This window comes from Megascapheus bottae, chromosome 34 (assembly GCF_031878675.1).
Source record: "Megascapheus bottae isolate mThoBot1 chromosome 34, mThoBot2.hap1, whole genome shotgun sequence".
In the NCBI taxonomy this organism is placed as follows: domain Eukaryota; kingdom Metazoa; phylum Chordata; class Mammalia; order Rodentia; family Geomyidae; genus Megascapheus; species Megascapheus bottae.
The window spans coordinates 3,074,181-3,093,038 of record NC_143542.1 but is presented as its reverse complement, the minus strand read 5'-3'; the positions used below and the strand labels follow the sequence as shown (position 1 = coordinate 3,093,038).

The 18,858-nt window shown below is 45.9% G+C and overlaps 1 protein-coding gene across 1 annotated transcript; it reads left to right on the top strand.

The window, feature by feature from the left end:
* Positions 1 to 254: 254 nt before the first annotated feature.
* Positions 255 to 17,998, top strand: Ccz1 (CCZ1 vacuolar protein trafficking and biogenesis associated). The gene is made up of 15 exons (XM_090324042.1): positions 255 to 422; positions 2,329 to 2,426; positions 2,522 to 2,615; positions 2,929 to 3,006; positions 3,443 to 3,490; positions 5,533 to 5,616; positions 6,468 to 6,643; positions 8,288 to 8,369; positions 9,642 to 9,703; positions 9,942 to 10,053; positions 12,240 to 12,273; positions 12,623 to 12,740; positions 15,096 to 15,254; positions 15,715 to 15,842; positions 17,691 to 17,998. The coding sequence occupies exons 1-15, from the start codon at positions 312 to 314 to the stop codon at positions 17,744 to 17,746; spliced, it is 1,440 nt and encodes a 479-aa protein (XP_090180168.1). The 5' UTR covers positions 255 to 311; the 3' UTR covers positions 17,747 to 17,998.
* The last annotated feature ends 860 nt before the right edge of the window (positions 17,999 to 18,858 follow it).

Below are 18,858 nucleotides of genomic sequence, written 5' to 3'. Positions count from 1 at the left end.
CCCTGCTTCCCCTGCCACAGGAAAACCCTGCATGGCCTCAATTGTGGCATCTGTGACAAACTCACCTCAACTCCCTACACGCTGTGTAGGAAATACCACGGCCCAGGAAACAAACGGGAACGGGGGCTACCCGGACGGATTACAAGGAGACACCGCGCTCTGGATTCCTCTTCCGGTCAGGCAGCAGCCGCATCCGGGGAGCGGGCGGAAGTGGGGCGGAAGTGCGGTCTCCTCACGGCGGCTGTGTCGGCGCAGGCCGTGGGCGGCTCCGGAGGTGGGGGGGGGAGGGGACCGGGGGCGCCCGGGCCGGAATGGCGGCGGCAGCCGGGACCGCCACTTGGACGGCTCAGGAGAAGCAGTTCCCTCCCGCGCTGCTGAGCTTCTTCATCTACAACCCGCGCTTCGGGCCGCGCGAGGGAGAGGTGCGCGGGCCAGACAGGGCCGGGCGCGGGCGGACGGGGGCCGGAGGGCGATGGGGGGGCCCAGCGTCGGCGCCACCTCCGCTCCCCCGGAGTCTTCGGGGCGTCACTCCGTGTGCCTGGAACTCCAGAGGGGCCGGGCACAGGTCCGCTGTGGTCCCGAGATGCCGCCAGCCAGGTCTGGGGGTCGGCGGGGACCTGGGCGGGCCGGCAGGTGCGGCTCAAGTTCCCGGATGATGGAAGCCGGGATGGGCCCGTCAACTCCATCTTCACCGTGCGCGTCAATTCTGGAGACTTAAACATCGAACTTGGCTGTGGTATTGGAAGTGTGGACCCAGATTGGTGGACTGTAGTCCTTAAAAAAAAAAAATGGTTTTTAATGCACCTGGCACGGATCTGAGATCTGAGGACAACCTAAGCCAACCCCGGCAAGAAAGTCCATGAGGTTTTTAGATTTTTATTAGCATTGATTTTTTTTTTTTTTTACATTTCAAACGTCACATTTAACAGCTATTCAAGAACGGGATCTTTATATGTCATCACGGGCCCATACATTTTAAGAACAAAATTAAAAATTAAGCTGAGAGTTTGTAATGTGAGATTCTTACCTAACTAACCACCTCTCAAAGCTGGAAGTGGAACTTGAATCAGGGGGTTAGAGTGCCAACCCGGAGTGAAAAAGTTAAAAGGAGAGCGAAACACCCTGAGTTTTAAAGTCCCATTACTGGCACGCATACACAAAAAGCAAGTTTAAAGGATGCTCAGAAAGGTTTGTTTATTTGTTTCTGTTTTGTTCTCTTTCTGTTCCAAAATAAAGCAGCTGCAGGGATTTGTCCCAAGGTTAGGATGGCAACTTCCTTAAAGGATGTGGGAAGCTGTATTTTACTTGCCAGCAATCCACTGTTGTGTTAAAGGCTGTCAGTCCAAGTGCCTGTGAAGCATCTAGATTTAATTTGCCAACCGCTAAATTCCAGTGTATATGAACGCTGAACACACACACTTATTTTTTGGTGGAAGCATTGAAGAATTACAAATGAGCACAGAAGAAAGGCAGCGATTTCCCTATACCACAGATGAAATGTTGTTTGGTGAATATTGCAGTTAAGTTGCACCACCTATGGATGAAATTTATACATGATCATTACTAGTTTTCTTATTTTGAATATATTTTATTGCTTTATTTTTCTTGCCATGCTGGAGATTGAACTCATGACTCACTAATAAGCTGCGCTGCCACCTGAGCCATGCCTCATCCCCTGTCTTAATTTTTTTCTCTTTCTTTTTCCCTCTCCCTCCCCCCCCCACTTTCTTTTATTTTTGTTTTTTTGCCTGAGGCTTAAACTCTGGGTCCGGGTACTGTCCCTGAGATTCTTTTGCTCAAGGACAGTACTCTACTACTTGAGCCCTAGTGCTGCTTCTGGCTTTTTCTGTGATTTAAATTAAAGATAAAACTTTCCTTCCTGGGCTGACTTCTAATCTTGATCCTCTAATCTCAGCCTCCTGAGAAGGTAGGATTACAGGCAAGACCCTGGAACACCCAGTTAATTTTCTTTTATTCTTTCTTTTTTTTCTTTTCGAGGGGCACGGGGCTTGGACTCTGGGCCTGGGTGCTGTCCTTGATCTCTTCAGCTCAAGGCTACCACCCTACCCGTGGAGCCACAGCCCCACTTCCAGTTTTCTAGTGATTAATTGGAGATAAGAGTCTCAAGGTCTTTTGTGACCAGGCTGGCTTTGAACCTTGATCCTCAGATCTCAGCCTCCTGAGTAGCTAGGATTACAGGCGTGAGCAATGCACCTGGCCACCTAGCTCACAGTTAATTTTCTGTTTATATCAGTAGAGGTAAACATAAGCACCTTGACTTCTGAGATTGAAGAAATGAATATGTTACTGTTTTTATTTCTGCTTTAGGAGGAAAATAAAATTTTGTTTTATCATCCAAATGAAGTGGAAAAGAATGAAAAAATTAGAAATGTGGGATTGTGTGAAGCTATTGTACAGTTTACAAGGTAATGCCTTAAAGGTGCTTTTGTAAAACCCAGTGAATTCTTGTCGCTTCCACCTGGAGAATTTTTCCAGGCTTGTTCTTTGAATTCTTTTTTAGGACCTTTAGTCCGTCAAAACCCGCAAAATCTTTACACACGCAGAAGAACAGACAGTTCTTCAATGAGCCGGAAGAAAATTTCTGGATGGTCATGGTATTTGCCACACAGTATATCTTGTTTGAAGTTTATATTTGTTGTTGGGAATTACAGTAAAATTGAGATGTAAAAGTCAAATTCCCGCCCTGGGTTTATTCTTAGGGATGTTGTAAGAAACTGTGTTTCTGATGCTACAACATGTTCAGATTTTATGTATTTTTGTACACTGTTGGGAATTGAACTCAGGATCTTAGGCATGCTAAAACACTGCCACTGAGCTAGATTTCCCCCTCCCCAACTGTTTGAAATTAAAACAATATCAAAAACATAATCAATTTATTGTATAATTTCAGTTTATCAAACTTTGTAGGTTGTTCGGAATCCTATCATTGAAAAGCAAAGTAAAGATGGGAAAGCAATTGTTGAATACCAAGAGGAGGAACTGTTGGTAATGTGTCATTCTTTTTTGTCATAGTTAATTCTTTTTAAAAAATTTTTATTGTTGGGGTGATATACACAGGGGTTATAGTTACATTCATCAGGTAGTAGGGGTAATCTGTCATTTTTATTTAATCATTTTAGGAAAACATATCCTGGATATGTAGAATGACTTAGCTGTATACTAGGTGGCTTTCATAGAAATTTCTTGGAGGGAATAGGGTTGTTTCTATGTTTATCGTTTACATGAATGCAATCTTCTTAAGTGCATTGGTCACCTGTCTCACTAATTCCTTCTGTTTATTGGTCATTGGTGTGGAAAAGCCCTTCTAAAATTAGATTTACTTGGTTTTGTATATTTGAGTTTATTTAATACAACTTCTAGTGCATAACTATTCTAGGACCACATTTATAATTGCTACACTGCTTTGTTCTTTTGTTTGTAGGACAAGGTCTACAGTTCCGTGCTGCAGCAGTGCTACAGCATGTACAAGGTAGGCATAACATTTTTTTTTTTTTAACAAAAATACTGTTTAGTCCCCAATTTGGCCTCTCTCCATTTACCACTTCAGTAATTGGTTAAAAGTAATTCTTAGCTGGACAGGTGGCTCACACCTGTAATCCTATCTACTCAGGAGGCTGAGATCTGAAGATTAAGGTTCAAAGCCAGCCCGGGCACAAAAGGATCTGAGACTCTTATCTTGAATTAACCTCTAGAAAATGGGGTAGGGGGAGGGGAGCCTTGAGCTGAAGAGCTCAGGGACACTGTCCAGGCCTAGAGTTCAAGCCCCATGACCCACCCCCCCCCTCCCCCAAAAAAGTAATTGTTTGGTGGGTGTTGGTGACTCATGCCTGTAATCCTAGCTACTGAGAAGAGGAGATCTGAGCATCATGGTTAGAAGCTAGGGCAGGAAAGTCTATGAGACTCTTTATCTCTAATTAACCACAAAACTGGAAGTGATACTGAGGCTCATGTGGTAGGGTGCTGGCTTGAGTTGAAGAAGCTCAAGGACAGTGTCCAGGCCCTGAATTCAAGCCCCAGGATAGATGCGCAAAGAATAATTCTTCACTGTACTAGCTACTCAGAAGTCTAACGTCTGGGGCTTAGAAGTCTAAAGCCAAACTTGGTAGGTTGTTCAGAATCCTATCATTGAAAAGCAAAGTACAGATGGAAAGAAAGTGCTGGCAGAAAAGCCCATGAGATGATCTACAATTCACTAGCAAAATAGTGGACTGGATATGTGACTGGAGTAGTAGAGCACCAGCCATAAGAAAGAAAGCTGAGAGAGAGCACCAGGCCCTGGGTTCAAGCCCTGTTAATGGCACCAAAAAAAAAAAAAAAAAAAAGTAATTCTTTGGCTGGGAGTGTGGCCTAGTGGTAGAATGCTTGCCTTGTATGCATGAAACCCTGGGTTCAATACCTTGGTACCACATACACAGAAAAAGCCGGAAGTAGCACTGTGGCTCAAGTGATAAGAGTGCTAGCCTTGATCAAAAGAAGCTCAGGGATCGTGCCCAGGCCCTGAGTTCAAGCCCCAGGACTGGCAAAAATAAAAAAGTCTTATATAACTATAAAGTAAGTAAGTATCTGTTTGTGGGTGAAGAGAATAATGAGGCATTTGAAATGGTAGTGAGAGTTGTGCATAGGTCTTGTTCCCAGTCTTGTATTAGGAACACATCTCAACAAGCCTGTGTCTGCAAGGAGTGCATGGGCCACAGATATTTAACAATTTGAAAAGCTCATGCCTGTAATCCTAGATACTCAAGAGGCTGAGATCTGAGGATCGAGGTTCAAAGCCAGCCCCGGGCACTAAAGTCCATAAGACTCTTATCTCCAATTACCCACCAAAAAATCAGAAGTGGCGCTGTGGCTTAAGGGGTAGGGCAATAATCTTGAGCTGAAGAGCTCAGGGACAGCACCTAAGCCCAAAGTTCAAGTCTCACAACTGATGAAAAGCTTGGTGATATTTCTTCTGTAAAAAGAGACCTAGTTCTTGGTTTAAAAATGTGTAATAAGGGGCCAAGAAGTGTGGCCTAGCAGTAGAGTGCTTACCTAGCATGCATGAAGTCCTGAGTTCGATTTCTTGGTTCCACATACACAGAAAAGGCTGAAAGTGGTTTTGTGGCTCAAGTGGTAGGGCGTTAGCCTTGAGAAAACTCAAGGACAGTGCCCTGAGTTCAAGCTCATATCTCACTGAGCTTGGTGGTGCATGGTCCCTTAGTTCCAGCTATTCAGGAGGCCAACGCAGGAAGATCACTTGAACCTAGGAGTTCTAGACTGGCCTGAGCAATATGACGAGACCCTGTCTCAAAAAATGAGAAAAACAGAACAATTAGAATTTTTTTTACATGACAGTGTCACTTAATTGTATATTTTTTTCTGTTACTTATTTTATAACGGACATTTTTGTTTAAATATTTCTTCTACGTAAAAGGAATTGGTAGGGGAGGGAGGGTGTTGAACTGAATAAACTTAAAGGAAAGGAGCTTGTTACACTGGGAAATTGATTTGTTTCATGGTATTTTATGCCATTAGCTTTTTAATGGGACATTTCTGAAAGCCATGGAAGATGGCGGTGTCAAGCTTCTAAAAGAAAGATTGGAGAAATTCTTCCATCGGGTGAGTGCTCTGCATTTTATCACTCACGTTTGTACATTCACACACAGCTTTGGAGGAGGGGAATGCAGGTGGAGGTGGAGCTTAGTGGTGGTTCCTTGCCTGTCATGCACCTGGTCCCGGCTAGCCCAGGCAAAAGTTTGAAACTATACCTGGAAAACAGACTAAAGCAGACATGCCACTGTCTTAGGAATTTTTGTGAATTACCTTTTGTTTCTTACTCACCTCGGTGGTGTAGTCAAGTCTCATGCTGGCTCCTGCTTCCTGCTCAGGTCTGCATTCTTCAGTTGTCCTGACAGATCCCTTCAGGACAGTGCAGTCTTCCCTTGATACTATGCTGAAGAGCCTAATAGGACGCCTTCCTATTTAAAGGCAAAACACACTGGTGAATACTACTTTGAGACATTTTTCCCTTTAGCTGTAATGGAGTTTGAGCTCTAGTGTAGCGCTTGGTAGGCAGGTGCTATACCACTCAAGCCACCATGCCACAGCCCTTTGTTTTGCTTTTTAGTTAGTTTTCAAGTGGGATCTTTTATTTTTTTGTGCTCAGGGCCAGCCTGACCAAAGATCATCCCACCTATGCCTCCCATATAGCTGTGACTACATGCATAAACCACTATGCCTGGCTTATTCCTTGAGGTGAGGTCTTGCTAACTTTTTGCCTGGGCTGGCCTTACTGACCTTTGTATTTTTAAAATTAGTATTCATTTTTAGTCCCATTTTCTCACGACTTGGTCTTATATGCTGTTTGTATGTAAGTATACCTTAGATATTAGTCTAACAGAGTGCTCTCAGCTGTCAGAATGCTGTATTGAATGATTAGTAAATTTTGTGTCTTGCTTTTTTTTCTACAGTATTTGCAAACACTCCACTTGCAATCATGTGACCTCCTTGACATTTTTGGTGGAATCAGCTTCTTCCCATTGGATAAAATGACTTACTTGAAAATCCAGTCCTTTATTAATAGGATGGAGGAAAGTCTGAATATAGTGAAATACACTGCATTTCTCTATAATGACCAGCTCATCTGGTAGGTGCACTGAGCTTGAGCAGAAGGGGGGTTCTGGGGGTGCACAGCCAGCATTGCCTGGGGGATAGCAGGGCTCATAGGACAGGACTGGGGTGGGAGGGTTGGAAATTTCTACAGTACCCTTTAAGAAGACAGGTGGTGATAAACTTCCCCAGCAGTGGAGCTTAAAATTGTTTCATATAAGGCCGATCGAATGTCACCATCACATCAGGCTTAGGAATCCTATTATTATTATTTTGGTTTATTCCAAAAACATTAAAAGAACTTAAAAATGTGGAAAGAATCATTTTGATACAACAGACTTCTTTTTAGCAATGCTGGGGATTGAACTCAGGACCTTGGCACTTAGTAGGCAGATATGTTCTTTCCCTTTGCGTCACATTCACAGCCTTTTTTTGCTTTAGTTAATTTTTTAGGTAAATTCTGTTTTGGTTTTTTTGACTGTTCATGGGGCTTGAACTCTGGGCCTTGGTTAGTCATGGGGCTTGGTGCTGTCCCTGGGCACTTCAGCTCAAGGCTACCACTTTACTACTTTCGCCCTTTCTGGTTTTCTTGTGGTTAATTGGAGGTAAGAGTCTCATGGACTTTCGTGCCTGGGCTAGCTTTGAACTTCAATCCTCAGATCTCAGCCTCCTGAGTAGTTAGGATTATATTCTTGAGCCACTGGCACCCTGCTGAGTCTGATTTTTTATTTTTCATTTTTGCCATGACTTTGATCCTATTATTTATAGCCTCCCTTATAGCTGGGATTGCATGCATGTTCACTATGCTTGTGTCTGCTTTAGATGCGTCTTGGCTAACTCTCAGCTGTTAATTACAAGGGTAAGCTTCCCTTGAAGAAGCTAGGTTGGGGGGGGGAGCTTTTTTTTTTTTTGGTTGATGATGACAATGTGTTTTTTTGTTTTGTTTTTATTTTTTGTTTTTGCCAGTCCTGGAGCTTGAGCCCAGGGCCTGGGCACACAAAGTGTGATGGACACTTTGCTCAAGGCTAGCACTCTGTCACTTGGACCACAGTGTCACTTCTACCTTTCTGTGTATGTGGTACTGAGGAATTGAGCATAGGACTTCTTGCATGCTAGACAAGCACTTCACCACTAGGCTACGCTCCCGCCTATGTATTTAGAGATATTTTGGTGGGGGAGGGGTTGGGATCTGTGTTGTGGTTTGGGAGAACTCCAACTTTCCATCCTCCTGCCTTAGCCTCCTGAGTGCTGGACTTAAGTTGTGTGCCACTAGGCCTGGCTTTCTCTTTCTCCTTATCTCTGCTGGGATCCAGAGACTATAAAACCCAACCACACAGCAGTGTTTTTCCAGAATGTGGTATTGCGGTGGAGGTCAGAACATATCTGCTACTGGAGTGTGGGGTTACATTTCCAGGCTCCCAAATAGTCCTGCTTGCAATCAGCCTGGTGAATCGGATGTGCTGGGATTTACTGTTCCAAGTGGCAGATAAATACTATCTCCAGGCACTGCAGGATAAAGTGCTACTCCTACATCTGGGTTTGATCTGTTCCCTCCTAGGCTTCTAGTCCAGGGATGTGCTGGGTCTCCATGTGATGTAAAGCAAGATAGATGGTGGGCTCTGGCAGAATGAGGCAGAGAAGAGTTCCAAGCTGTTCACTCCGTGCTTTTCTGATGTTTCAGGAGTGGATTAGAACAAGACGACATGAGGATTTTATACAAGTATCTCACCACCTCTCTGTTTCCCAGGCACATTGAACCTGAGGTAGGCTGTGCCCTGTAGAGGTAGTCTAAGGCGGAGATTGACCACATTAGTCTGTTTTTGACGTGTGACTGTTGAGGAGCTGCGTGATTTAACACACTGTGCTGTTAGTCTCTGCGTGTAGGAAATTGAAAGAGGATATTTCCCGCAGGCTGCTGCCAAGCAACATAAAGTGCGGTGCCATGTCGGGGAATTTCAGTGACTTTTTCCAGTGGCGGTTTGAACCCAGTCCCATTGTGGGCTGGAAGTTTGGCCTAGTAGTAGAGTGCTTGTCTAGCATTCACAAAGACCCGGGTTCACATAGAAAAAGACAGAAGTGGTGTTGTGGCTCAAGTGATAAGAGTTCTAGCCTTGAGAAAGCCCAAGACCAGTGCTCAGGCCCTGAGTTCAAGCCCCAGGACTGGCAAAAAAGAAAAAAATACATCTATGTATCTGTGTATATTCCTTTGCTGCTGGACACTGCTGGCTCACAGCTATAATCCTAACTACCCAAGAGGCTGAGATCTAAGGATCCTGGTTCAAAGCCAGCCCAGGCAGGAAAGTCTGTGAGACTTTTACCTCTAAAACTGCCCAAAAAGCTGGAAATGGAGCTGTGGCTCAACTACTAGATCACTAACCTTGAGCAAAAGAGTCAAGGGATAGCATCCAGGTCGAGTTCAAGCCTCAGGACCAGCACACACACAAAAATATCCCGTAGACTCAACTAACTGGAGACAAGCTGGCACACATTTTTCAGTGCTACTATCTACTAAGATGCCTTCAATTCTTTTATATGTACTGGTTATTTTTTTGAGATAGGCTATCACTTCCTGCCCACGCATCTGCCTGGATTAGGATCTGCCTACTTTAGGTGTACCATTATATCTAGGATGACAGACATGTACCACCACTCCCAGCTTCTTCTGTGGAGATGGAGTCACGTGGACTCCTGTTTTTGTTTTGTTTTTTTAAAGTCTCAAACCACAGTTCTCTTGTTCTCAGCCTCCCAAGTAGCTAGGATTACAGATATGAGCCACTATGTTTGGCTCAATAACTCATAAATGCAACTGCATTCGTTGTGGGGTTTGGGTGGGGTGCAGCTATGACAATCACAGTTAAAATCAGTCTAACTAAATCTTGTATTTCAGTAACCCTCTTTGAGGGGACATGGAGAAATATAGGAAATTGACATAGCACTATTGTGCATAGAGCCAAGCAGCAGACAGGAATACTCTCTGTCAGAGCTATGAATATAAATATCTAATGAGTTATTCCTCCATATTAATGTTCTTGCAGTTGGCAGGAAGGGATTCCCCCGTAAGGGCAGAAATGCCAGGAAATCTTCAGCACTATGGAAGGTAGGACTTTGTTCTTTGATTTTTCTAGTATTGTTTTCCCTCATTTTGGTAAAAATGGAATCATAAACAATGAATTGCCTTGTGCTCTTGCTGGTAATAATCCACTAAGCAAATTTATTGAGCTTACCAAATAGCTACTGTCAACAAATACCCATGTCTTTTGGTTAGGAATGTATTCTGATTATATATTCCTGTTTATAATTTACCTTGTTGAGTCATCTCTGTATTTACTTTCAAGATTTCTTACTGGACCCATGAACCTTAATGATCCAGAAGCAAAATGCAGATTCCCCAAAATCTTTGTAAATACAGATGACACTTACGAAGAGCTCCACTTAATTGTTTATAAGGTAACAACTGTTTTTCCCCCTCTGCTGTTACAGATCACTAGTAAAGTAAATCTTGCATGGGTTCCTAAGGGTGTATGCAAACTTCTTAAATGTCTCTTGGAAAGATAGTGGAAGTTTTCATTGAAAATGTCCAAAGGGCTGCTGTTCTTGAGGGGAAGGTATGCTTTAAGCATCACTGGTACCCAGCTCCAGTTTTCTTCTAATATGAGTACAAGAAAGAAGACTGGGCAACTGTGTGTGTGTGTGTGTGTGTGTGTGTGTGTGTGTGTGTGTGTGTGTGTGTGTGTGTGTGTGTGTGTGTGTGTTTGTTTTTTTGCCAGTCCTGGTCCTTGAACTCAGGGCTTGAGCACTGTCCTTGGGCTTTTCTCAAGGTTAGCGCTCCACCACTTGAGCCACACTTCTGGCATTTTCTCTATGTATATGGTACTGAGGAATGGAACCCCGGTTTTTGTGCATTGTAGGCAAGCACTCTACTACTGGGCCAAACTTCTGGTCTACTTGTATTCTTTCTTACCCAATCAAAACATAGCCGGGTGCCAGTGGCTCATGCCTATAATCCTAGCTAATTCAGGAAGCTGAGATCTGAGGATCACACAATTCAAAGTCAGACAAAAGTCCATAAGAATCTTATTTTCAGTTAACCACCCAAAAAGTCCAGAAGTAGAGCGGTGGCTAAATTGATAGAGTGGTATCCTTGAGCAAAAGCAGCTCAGGACAGTGCCCAGGCCCTGAGTTTGGGCCTCAGGACCAGCACCAGTAGCCATTACATTCAGCTGTAACTATAGTGCCAGAGTGCAGAAAACCAGCCCCTGGGAGAGGTACGTGTGGAAGCCCTCTCAGAGTCCTTTGGACATTGTGGCTCTTGCATCTCCCAGGGACAGTGAGGTGCATTATCTCCGGGGAAGAGTCCCCAGATCCTCCATGGCCTGAGTGCTTATTGGCCACAGACAGATCTGGCTGGCCTTCATCTCCAGCCCTGGAGAGGCTGAGCTGATACTGCAGGGGCTGAGCTGATTCTACAGGGGCTCTGGCAGCAGGGCTGTGACCCGTACTTTTCTTTTTTTTTTTTTTTGCCAGTCCTGGGTTTGAGCTCAGGGTCTGAGCACTGTCCTTGGGCTTTTTCCTCAAAGCTAGCACTCTGCCACTTGAGCCTCAGCACACTTTTTTCTATGTATGTGGTACCGAGGAATCGAACCCGGGTCTTCATGCATGCTAGGCCAGCACCTTACCACTAGGCCAAACTCCTGGCCCCGACCTGTACTTTTCTTTCTTATGTTATGATGGTCTACTGGTACAGCAGTAATTCTGAGAGATGGAATGAGTTCAGAAGTGTGCCCTCTTTTTGGGAAGACTCGAGTATCATTAATTCTTCAAAGATTGGGTAAAATTCACAGTAGTGAGTTTTGTATGTGGGCTTTTTGTGAAAAGTTATAAAGTTATTGTCTCATTTTATAAGATTGGGATTTATAAGATTGGGATTGAACCTAGAGCCTTGCATATACTAAGTCAGTGCTCACAGTGTATAGACTAGACAGACAGTGTCTGTCGTTTGTGTCTTTATAAGGATTTCTATTTCCTGAAGTTACTCAGTTTGTTGGTATACAGTTCTTCATTGTGTTTTCTGGTAAAGTCAAGAGTGATGTGTCCATTTCTCATTATTAGCTTTCTTATCCAGGTTGGCTTTGAACCATAATTCTATGTCTTAGCCTCCTGAGGTGTTATCATTACAGGCATGAGCCACTGGCACTCAGCTTTATTTATTTATTTATTATTTATTTATTTATTTTTGTCAGCCCTGGGGCTTGAACTCAGGGCCTGAGCACTTGTCCCTGAGCTTCTTTTGCTCAAGGCTAGCGCTCTGTCACTTGAGCCACAGTGTCACTTCTGTTTGGCTTTTTCTGTATATGTGGTACAGAGGAACTGAACCCCGGGCTTCATGCATGCTAGACAAGCACTCTGCCACCAGGGTACTCTCCTAGCCCGGTTTTTCTAGATGGTTTTAAGTCATAAATGCTTTATTTGCACACACATGTGGCTGGACTGGTGTGCAGTCTTTGGTGTCCTCTAGTGTCCTGTTCTCATCACTGTGTGCTTTGTCTGATCAGGACTTAGGGAGATGGCTGGGTTTGGCTGTAGCATCGGCTCCTTTCCAGGCTGCCTGCTAATCGCTGCTTTGTTCTCCCCAGGCCATGAGCGCAGCCGTGTGCTTTATGATTGAAGGTGGGTACAGCCCCACCCAGCCAGTGCTTTGCCACTGACTCTTCCTTGTTTTGAGGTGCTAGGCCACTGTCCCAGGCCACAGGGCCACACAAGCTCTCACACCACAGAGGCCCGGCCTTCCCTTGTTGGCACCTGCACTCCCCTTATTCCTCCCTCCCCCAGGGTGGGTGGGTGATGGTGCTGTTCTGTTTGTGAAAGCTGGGGGCCCAGACCTTCTGGGGTCTGCCTGGAGCACATCCATATAAAGCTGTGCCCACAGTTCCCTGTCTGTCTGAGAGGGTCTTAAGTGATGGAGCCTAGGCCAGGCCCATGGCAGTAGCAGTGCATGCTGCCCCGTCTTCCTCCGCAGCCTCCACACAGCTCACCTTGGACTTCTGCCGGAGACTGGACAGCATTGTGGGGCCCCAGCTCACCGTGCTGGCATCGGACATTTGCGAGCAGTTCAATATCAACAAGAGGATATCTGGGTTTGTACTGCTCCCTTTGCCCAGGTGGGGAAACCCCGCCATGCCTCCTGGGAGGGTGTAAGTGTGAGCCAGATTGTCCATGTGACAGATGAGGCTGGGCCTCTGCTCTGCACATCCCTAGTGGGAGAAGTTACTGCTTTGAGCTGCGAGCCCTGGTGGGGTCTGGCTGTTTGCAGGAAGCTCCTTGGTGGTCCCCAGCACTGAAGCGCAAGCCTTTGCTGCACAGGGCCTGGACCTGGCGGCCTCCACAGCTGCTCCACTGTTACTGGAGCTTGAAAGCAGCCATGGCCAGTTCCAAACACCATACCCTTGTCACTAGACAGCACAAAACCACGTATGGTTTTTGTTTTTGTTGGTGTTACTAGTATTTGAACTTGGAGCTTCAGACATGCTAGGCTGGCACTTTTACCACTGAGCCATGCCGCTAGCCCTCATTTGTTGTTTTGTCTTGCTTTGAAGTCAGCAGATAACCAGCTGGCTGCCATTTATAAAGCACCCTGCTTTTACTTAGAATCGCTTAGTGGTTATCGTAGGGTGGGTATCGGGAAATGAAGGTGCTCTCTGGAAAAGTGCATCCAATTAGATGTCACCAAGGCTGCCAAGCTGCCTCCCTGGAAGGCAGTGGTGGAACGCTCAGGGCCTTGAGCATCCTGGATGAGGGTTGTTCTAAATGAATGCTATCTTTTTTTTTTTTTGTCCAGGGCTTGAACTTAGGGCCTTGGCACTGTCCTTGAGCTTCTTTTGCTCAAGGATAGTACTCTACCCCTTAGCCATTTCCAGCTTTATCTGTGCCTGTGGTACTGAATTGAACCCGGAGCTTCATGTATGCTGGGCAAGCACTGTACCACTAACCACATTCCCAGCCCATTCTTTTTTTTTTTTTTTTTTTTTTTTTTGAGTTGGTTTACTTTCAAGATGATACAGAATGCAAGAGCTAAACAAGGAGCAGACTCTGGCAGGAATCTAGGCTGGTGTACTGTAAATTTACAACTGACGGAGCACTGGCTGACACAAAACTACAGACTGAGCCACTGTAGGATTTTTTTGTTTTAAAGGTTGTTCTTTTTTTTTTTTTTTTGGTGGATTATGGGGCTTGAACTTGGCCTGGGCGCTGTCCCTGAGTTCTCCAGCACAAGGCTACCACCCCTACCCCTGGACCTGGGTGTTGTCTCTGAACTCTTCAGTTCAGGACTACCATCACCTTACCCTTGCGCCAAGCCCCACTTCCCATTTTCTAGAGGTTAATTGGAGATAAGAGTCTCCCGTCCTTTTGTGTCTACTGGCTTTGAATGTTAATCCTGAGACCTCAGCCTCCTGAGTTGCTAGGATTACAGGCTTGAGCCACGGCTAAAGGTTGTTCTTAATGTTCACAGAATCCTAGACAGAATTCCATTTTTCCGTTTAGGTAGCAGTGGTGCAGGAAATCCAGGTATTTATTCAAGGACATTTTTTGCATTTTTTTTTTTTTTTTTTTTTTTTTTTTGCCAGCCTGGACTTAACTCAGGGCCTGAGCACTGTCCTTTGACTCTTTTGGCTCAAGGCTAGTACTCTGCCACTTGGGCCACAGCACTACTTCTGGCTTTTTCAGTGTGTGTGGTACCAAGGAATAGAACCTGGGCCTTCATGCGTCCTAGGCAAGCATTCCACCACTAGGCCAAACTCTCGGTTCCTTGTCAGATTTCTTTTTTTGTTTTTTATGTTTTGCCAGTCCTGGGGCTTGAACTCAGGGCCAGAGCACTGTTCTTAGGTTTTCTCAAGGATAGAGCTCTACCACTTGAGGCACAGCTCCATTTCTGGCTTTTTCTAAGTATGTGGTACCGAGGAATCGAACCTGGGTCTTTGTGCATGCTAAACAAGCACTCTACCACTAGGCCAAACTCCCGGCCCCCAGATTTCTTAATTCACCTGTGATCGGGGCTCCCTTCTCCATGGCCTTCGCTTTCAGTTCCTGGAGTTTCTTCTGCCCCTCCTATATCTGCTTGGGGCCTTGTTCTCCTCACCCATGTCCTTGGCCTGCTTCTTAGGCTGATTCAGGGGCAGCTTTTGCTGCCTTCGAGGCTAGACATGATGCCAGCTGCGCCTTTGCCCAGACCCTGATCGGAAACCAGAAGCTAAAGCCAAACACTGTCATCTGAATGATATTTTGTTTGTTTGCAAGTCCTGGGGCTTGAACTCAGGGCCTGAGCACTGTCCTTGGGCTTTTTCCTCAAGGCTAGCGCTCTGCCACTTGAGCCATAGCACTACTTTTGACTTTTCTATGTATGTAGTACAGAGGACTCGAACTCAGGTCTTCATGCATGTGCTGGGCAAGCACTCATTAGGCCATATTCCCGCCCAAATGACATGTTTTGACAGGTCTGAAAAGGAGCCCCAGTTTAAGTTCATCTACTTCAACCACATGAATTTAGCAGAGAAGAGTACAATTCACATGAGGAAAACACCCAGCGTGTCTTTGACATCTGTTCATCCTGACTTAATGAAGATTCTGGGTGACATCAACAGTGATTTCACCAGGTAATTTTAGCTTTCTTGGAAGAGGTATTCAAGGCATTGTCTCTAAATCTTAAGTGACCAAAGCCAGGTGCTGGTGGCTCATCCTTGTCATCCTAGCTATTCAGGAGACTGAGATCTAAGGCTCAGAACCAGCCCAAACAGACAAATCTGGTATCCATATCTCCATTTAACCAGCAGAAAGCTGGAAGGGAGCTGCAGCTGCAGCTCAAGTGGTAGAGTGTAAGCCTGGAATAACAGAAAGAGCGTAAGGTTCTGAGTTCAATCCTCTGTGCTGGTATGCACACAACCCCTAGGTGACCCAGAGCCGCTTCACAGGGGCTCGGGCTTGACCCCTTCCTGGCCCCATTGCACAGGGAGCCTCAGCAGAAGGCCAGTGTCTGCCTCTTGTATGGGCGGGCCCTCCCTCCCACAGTACAGTTGTGTGAGGGACATCTGCCTCATTCTCAAACTGGTTTTGCAGAGCAGATGAAGATGAAGAAATCATCGTGAAAGCCATGAGCGATTACTGGGTCGTGGGGAAGAAGTCGGATCAGCGGGAGCTCTATGTGATTTTGAATCAGAAGAATGCAAACCTGATCGAAGTCAATGGTAACTAGGATTTGGTGGATTTCAGCAGAACCTCAATGCCACCACTACTTGCCAATGCTCTTGGCCGTGGTCCACATGGTGGATGGACTGATGATGCCTGGCGAGGTTTAAGCAGTAGCGGGGGAACAGCTCCCACAGGGTGCACAGCTGTGCATATGCAGTCAGGAGGTGGGGCACGAGGGCCCAAGTTCGGGGTCAGTAGACTCAGCCTCCAAACAGAATTGCTTTCTACAATGCAAAAATGAAAACCTCACCATACTTTTGCTTTATAAACTATAAAAATCTCCATTTCAGGCCAGGAGTGTGGCTAGTGGTAGAGTGATCGCTTAGCATGCACAAAGCCCTGGGTTTGATTCCTTGGTACCACATACACAGAAAAAGCCAGAAATGGTGCTGTAGCTCAAGTGGTAGAACACTAACCTTGAGAAAGCCCAAGGACAGTGCACAGGCCCCTGAGTTAAGCCCCAGGACTGACTTAAAAAAAAAAAAATCTCCTTTTCTAGCTGGGTGCTAGTGGCTCACACCTCTAATCCTAGCTCCTCAGGAGACTGAGATCTGAAGATCACAACTTGAAGCCAGCCTTTGCAAGAAAGTCCATGCATGGGACTCTTATCTCTAAGAAATTGCCAAAAAAAAGAAGTGGAGCTGTGGCTGAAGTGATAGAACGCTAGCCTTTAGCAAAAGCAGCTCAGGAAAAGTGCCCAGGCCCTGAGCAAAACAAAATCCGCTTTTCTATATCCTCGGAAAGCTCACCTTGACACACGCACCACAAGAGTTGAGACAGCGTGGTCAGCGAGCCTCTGCACGGGAGCTTTGTGGGTCCTGATGACTGCTGCCCCAGAAAACGGGCAGGCATCGTGACCGCCTTAGACTTGAAGCCGCGCAGCAGCACCGGGAGACAGCCCGCATGCAGACTGAAAAGAAAGTCAGTGGTCAGGGCTTGTTTGTTTGTTTTTTTTAATCTCCTAGGGCTTATTAATTCTTTTTTGCCAGCCCTGGGGCTTGAACTCGGGGCATGGGCTCTGTCCCTAAGTCTCTCTGTGTTCAAGGCTTTTGCTTGAGCCACAGCACCACTTTCCGCTTTTTCTATTTATATGGTATGGAGGAATTGAACCCAGAGATTCGTGCTTGCTAGGTAAGCACTCTACCACTAAGCCACATTCCCAGCCCTTGAATTGGTAGTTGTGTGCCTTGAAAACATCAGTCAGCACATGCCTGAATGGTGATTGGTTTTGGTGGTACTGGGGCATGAACTCAGGGATTCACACATGACTAGGCAAGTGCTCTATACTTGAGCCATCCCATCAACTGTGTGTGTGTGTATCTTTAGTTTGTTTTTCAAATGGGGTCTTGTGTCATTGCCCTGACCAACCTCAAACCAAGATTCTCCTACCCATCTGCTGAGGAGCTGTGATTACATGTACAAGCCACCACCCCGAGCCCCATATGAGCCTGATCTGGGGTGGGAATTTCTAAAATCCAGGTCCTGATGCCTCTGTGACGCACTCGATCTCCAGCTCAAGGCTGCAGCCAGGGCTTCGTGCTGTTCTGCTGGCTTTGTCTGGATAAACCGAGTCTCATTTCTCTAAGATCGCTGCCCTCCCAAGTGCTGACTGGGGTTCTCTGGCCCACAGCAGCAGAGTTTGTGTGCGGAAGCATGGAGGCTTCATGAGTTTGTCTGATGTGTTTCTCCCCCCATACTCCCAGTTGTTCCCCGTTTCTTGCTTGGACTTGGAGAACGTGGAATGAATGGCAGCACTTGTTCTTCCTGCCTCTGCGTAACATGCAGCAGGCACCTGGCTCGCATACCTGGTTCTGCTCACACACTGCTTTGTGCTCTCTCTGCAGAAGAGGTGAAGAAGCTCTGTGCCACACAGTTCAATAACATCTTCTTCCTGGATTGACACGTGCCCGCCAGATGACAGACCTGTTTACCTCTGCCAGTCACTGCTCTGGTTACTGACTGCAGTCATGACGTAGTAAAGCAATACCTGCTTTGGAGAATCCATTTCTACTTGGTCTGATGAGGTTTTTAGATTTTCAATATTTATGTGGAATTAAAGGTAGTTGGCTCTATCTCTATCATTCCATTCTTTTGACATTATGTGAATATTTTACTGGGAAATAAGACTAATAAATTGTTAAAGTTTTTACAATTCTGGTGTTGGCTGGGTCTTGTCTTTGCCCAGGGCTACACCTGCTTGGGTACTGCTGCTATGTTTAGACCTCATACGGGACTTTCCTAGATACTCCGAGGGTATAACTCAGCCCAGTGAATTTTACTTTCACCTAATTTTTGTAGTCTGGAGCCTACGCGCTGGGTAAAAACCAACCAGCTGTCCAAAGAACACAGTTATTTCCTTTGCCCCCAGAGCAGCTTCTCCTCAGTCCCCTTGGCTTAACTTGCAGGTCTGCTGTGTTCTTGGGCAGGGGTATCCAGCCCTCAGGTACATAATGGGACAGGCACGCCTGTGCCTATGTTGTGCTATGCCTGTGCTGTGTGGGGTCCAAGAATGTCACCAATATCCAAATGCCCTTGGCAGAAGAAAGGCCTCTAGCCCTGCACTGCAGAGGGGAATTTTTTGCTGAGGTGCACTGTTTCCAGTTCACAACCTGTACCTCAGTTTCCCTTACCCATGCCTTCCTTGCAATTGTGGTTGCTGGTTTTCCATCATGTGGGGCGTTGTTGATCTTCCCTGCAGGCATCACAATCTATTACAGTTAGATTCTTCCTGTCCTCTGATAGGTCACTTGGAATTACTGCCTCTCTACTTGAAAGTCAGCCAGTGTGTTGATATGGTCCTGTCTCGTGCTGGGTCCTAACTGTAGTAGACGGAAGTTTTGCCATGAGTTGCTTACACTACCTGTACCATGTTTTAGGTCTCCCTCCTGTTTCTCCCATCTGGATGGCAGCCTCTCTGGGCTCTGTTCCCAGGCTGACCATAGTTACGTGTGTGTACAATGCTGCCTCCGGATGGTGTGCAGGTGTTTGCTTTCACTTGTTTAGCTCACGTCT

What these genes read in the sequence shown, in the direction of transcription:
- Ccz1 (XM_090324042.1), top strand. Translation starts at nt 312, where the DNA reads ATGGCGGCGGCAGCCGGGACCGCCACTTGGACGGCTCAGGAGAAGCAG. An exon ending in AGTGCTACAGCATGTACAAG is followed by an intron (nt 3,491 to 5,532) that starts GTAGGCATAACA and finishes TTATGCCATTAG; the next exon opens with CTTTTTAATGGGACATTTCT. An exon ending in AATCTTCAGCACTATGGAAG is followed by an intron (nt 9,704 to 9,941) that starts GTAGGACTTTGT and finishes TTTACTTTCAAG; the next exon opens with ATTTCTTACTGGACCCATGA.